The sequence below is a fragment of the Ctenocephalides felis genome, unplaced genomic scaffold (assembly GCF_003426905.1).
Source record: "Ctenocephalides felis isolate EL2017-DRISC unplaced genomic scaffold, ASM342690v1 CF-g0.4_SCAFFOLD_01886, whole genome shotgun sequence".
Taxonomy (NCBI): domain Eukaryota; kingdom Metazoa; phylum Arthropoda; class Insecta; order Siphonaptera; family Pulicidae; genus Ctenocephalides; species Ctenocephalides felis.
The window spans coordinates 134,909,387-134,912,826 of record NW_020538040.1 but is presented as its reverse complement, the minus strand read 5'-3'; the positions used below and the strand labels follow the sequence as shown (position 1 = coordinate 134,912,826).

General features: G+C 27.1%; 1 protein-coding gene across 1 annotated transcript in view; it reads left to right on the top strand.

The window, feature by feature from the left end:
- Window positions 1-497: 497 nt before the first annotated feature.
- The window catches only part of LOC113375948 (transcription initiation factor TFIID subunit 1-like), a 12,291-nt gene continuing 9,348 nt past the window's right edge, over window positions 498-3,440 (top strand). Inside the window, exon 1 of the mRNA XM_026615884.1 lies at window positions 498-528. Within this exon, the coding sequence (XP_026471669.1) occupies window positions 498-528 (31 nt within the window). The remainder of the gene's footprint in view (window positions 529-3,440) is intronic.

Sequence of the window (3,440 nt, the reverse complement as noted above, 5' to 3'; positions counted from 1 at the left end):
AAATATTGGACATTATTGAATAACGAACAATCGACTAATACATACTCGAAAAATGAATACTCAAAATAGCGGTCGCTTAAGTCAAACTTCAATTAATTTTTAATTGTTGAACCAACTGTCGTAGGCACTATTATTTTAGTATGTTCATTAAGAGTAAGAACTCGTATCAATTTTTTCAGGAGCGCCGTTCAAAATTAAAATCGCCAAAAAACGTTTTTCAACAATCAGTTTGGAGGAACGACCCGTCCGATCTTTGCCAATTTTTCGTATAGTTTCGAGTTTTCAACTTGGCTCAGAACTTTTCATGGAAAAGTTTTTTTTTTGCAATCTATTAATTCTAAAGAAACGGCTCGGTCGATCGTCTCGAACTCTAAGCAACGATTTGAAATGATTAAAACAAAAACACCAACTTTCTATTCCAATGCTTAGCACTGTGCTAAATATGTGAAATATATGGAAACAAATCTTATAAGTGTTGAGGATGAAGAGACACAAGGATGGATATTATTTTATCTATGGTCCGAACTGGTACGAACTATTAACATTGAAATTGACATGCTCTGTTTAAATAAGTCTTTTTCATGAAATAAGGTTTGGGGATAATAAAAACCAAACTTATGGTTGTTGATATTAGCGTGATCCACAAGCGTAGTTTTACATTTTTTATTATCTAATTTTCCGCATTGTAATACTGCCCGAGTTTTTTTTATTTAAGTTTTGACAAGTCTGGCCAATATAAGAATAATTACAATCCAAACAATTTATTTTGTACACATCTTTTTTTTTGTTAAAGGAATTTCGTTTTTAATGTTAAAATATAAAAATTTTAATTATCTCAATAAAGAAAAAGTATTATGAATATTGTGTTTTTTTATTAGCCTTTTTGATAATTGGTTAAAAAATTTATGAAAAAAGTTTTCAGGTACAAGTGTTTGGCCATGATCTTTCGATTTTTATCAGAAGGTTCAAATAATTTAGCGACTCTGTTTTTTATAATTAGACATATTAGTATGGAGAATTATTGCCAAGTAAAATCGTTTTATAACTGATTTTATGTTTGTGTCGTGAAACAAAGGATCTAATAATAAACTAGCGTGATCTACTAGATTTAAAATGGTAGAGATTTTCATATTGAGTAAAACATGCGACTTAAAGTTGATGCTACTTTTCTATAACAATCTGTGAAAACATCAAGTTTTACGTCAAGAAAATGTAAAAAAGAATAATTTTCCAGTTCTTGAGTGAATTTTGAATTGAAGATACTATTATACCCGACCCAATATTAAATATATATTTAAAAAAAAATCCAAAAAATTTATTTTTCCAAAATTCCACATTTTTCACTCACTTCAATTTTGTTGAAAGTCCATGGTTTTTACTAATTTCAAACATGTCAATAATATTAACATTTTTCACCCACTTTAGTCTCGTGAATTAAAAACGGTTTTTCACTCAATCCAAACATGTCAAAAAACTACATTTTTCAGTCAATTTAATATTATTAAAAAAACAAAGTGTATAGTCAAAAGTCAAAGTGCAAGCAATTGTCAATTTGACAAAATATTTTTGTCAAATTTATTATTAAAAGAAAAATGAAAAAAATTATGGACAAAAATATTGTTTTTTGTCAATGATTTTTTTTTTAAATTTTCATGAACCTTGATTTAAAAGAAATTCTTTTTCCAATAATTTGGTTCAAAAAATATTTTATCAAAAATTTTTTTTCAACAATTTTTTGTCAATGAATATTTTCAAAATTTTTTATCCATGATATTTTTCACGTCCAAAAAATTATTCTGTCAAAAAAAAATTTCTCAATGATTTTTTTTTCAAATTGTTTTGTTACTGATTTTTATCATTTTTTTCGATTTTTTTTAAGTTTTTTGTCAGTGACTTTTTTTAAATTTCTTTTGTAAATCATTTTTTTTTTCAAGAAAATATTTTGCTCATAATTTTTTCATTTTTTTGTCAATGATTATTTTCAAGGTTCTTCGTCAATGTCATTTTTTTCAAAATGTTTTGTCAATATTTTTTTTAAATGAAATATTTTTTCCAATAATTTCTTTCAATTTTTTTTCTTAATGTTTTTTTTATTTTCAATAAAAATGAATTTTTCAAAGTTGTCAGTTTGAAAGTTGAATTGTTTGTCATTTTGTCAATGATTTTTTTTTTCAATTTTTTTTTTATCAAATATTTTGACATGTGTTGATTTGAGTGAAAAACCATGGTCTTTGATTTTTTGAAAGAAATAAAATTTTTGGAAAAGAAATTCAAAAAAAAAATTTTGGAAAAAAAATTTAGGGGAAACATTTTTGGATTTGGATTTTTTCCAATTTTTTTTATCAAATATTTTGACGTTTTGATTTGAGTGAAAAACCATAGACCATAATATTTGATTTTTTAACAAGATTGAGTGAGTGAAAAATGTAGATGTTGAATTGAGTGAAAAGCCATGGACCAACATTAATTGGGTTTCTTCAAAAAAAAATTTTTTTCCAAATTTTTTTTCCCAAAATTGTTTTCCCAAAAAAAAAATTGTCACATTATTTTTTTCCCCATTTTTTTTTCGAAAATCAAAGTCCATGGTTTTTTCCCAAGGGGGCTGTCAGTTTTGCATGTTGCTGTGTGTGTTGCATGTTGCATCTTGCATGGTGTATTGAGTATGTGTGAGCGAGTGAGAAGCGATCGTGTTCGTCGACTTTGAAAGACCGCGTCCGGAGTCGACTAGCGATCGCAGCGTGAATGATGAGATCGCGACAGATGTCGGACTTTGGAAAACCGGATTTCAAAGTCTTTGTCGATCTCAGAGTGAATCGATCCCACATTCCTCTTTCTATCGCACCTCGTGGCTGACATCTTATCGTGGTGAGGGAGGTCAGTTGGGCGATAACCGTTCAATTGCCAAGAGCAGTCGCCGCCTATTACTCACTTTTAAGTAATCTCCTTTCACCACTTATAAAAAGTAATCCATATTGTTGTACATGGAAATACAAGTTATTAAATTTAATTGAATAAAATGTATAGATTTATTATATATAGACTTGTTTAAACTGCACCTTATTTCTGAAAGTATTAAAACTTCGGCGATTAATTTTAATGATGTTTATATAAGTCCTGTAAAATATTTGTGTTTCGATTCTCAGATTTGCGCTATTGACTAAATTTTGTTTGACCAAAATTTTTTGTCCAAAAATTTTTTTCCCATTTTTTTTTTGACCAAAATTTTTTTGATCAAAAACTTTTGGACCAAATTTTTTTACCCAAAATTTTTTACTCAAATTTTATTTCAAATAATTTTTTTGACCAAAATTTTTTGACCAAAATTTTTTGACTAAATTTTTTTTGACCAAAATTTTTTTGACCAAAATTTTTTGGACCAAAATTTTTTTGACCAAAACTTTTTTGATCAAAATTTTTTTTTTCAAAAATTTTTTTGGCCG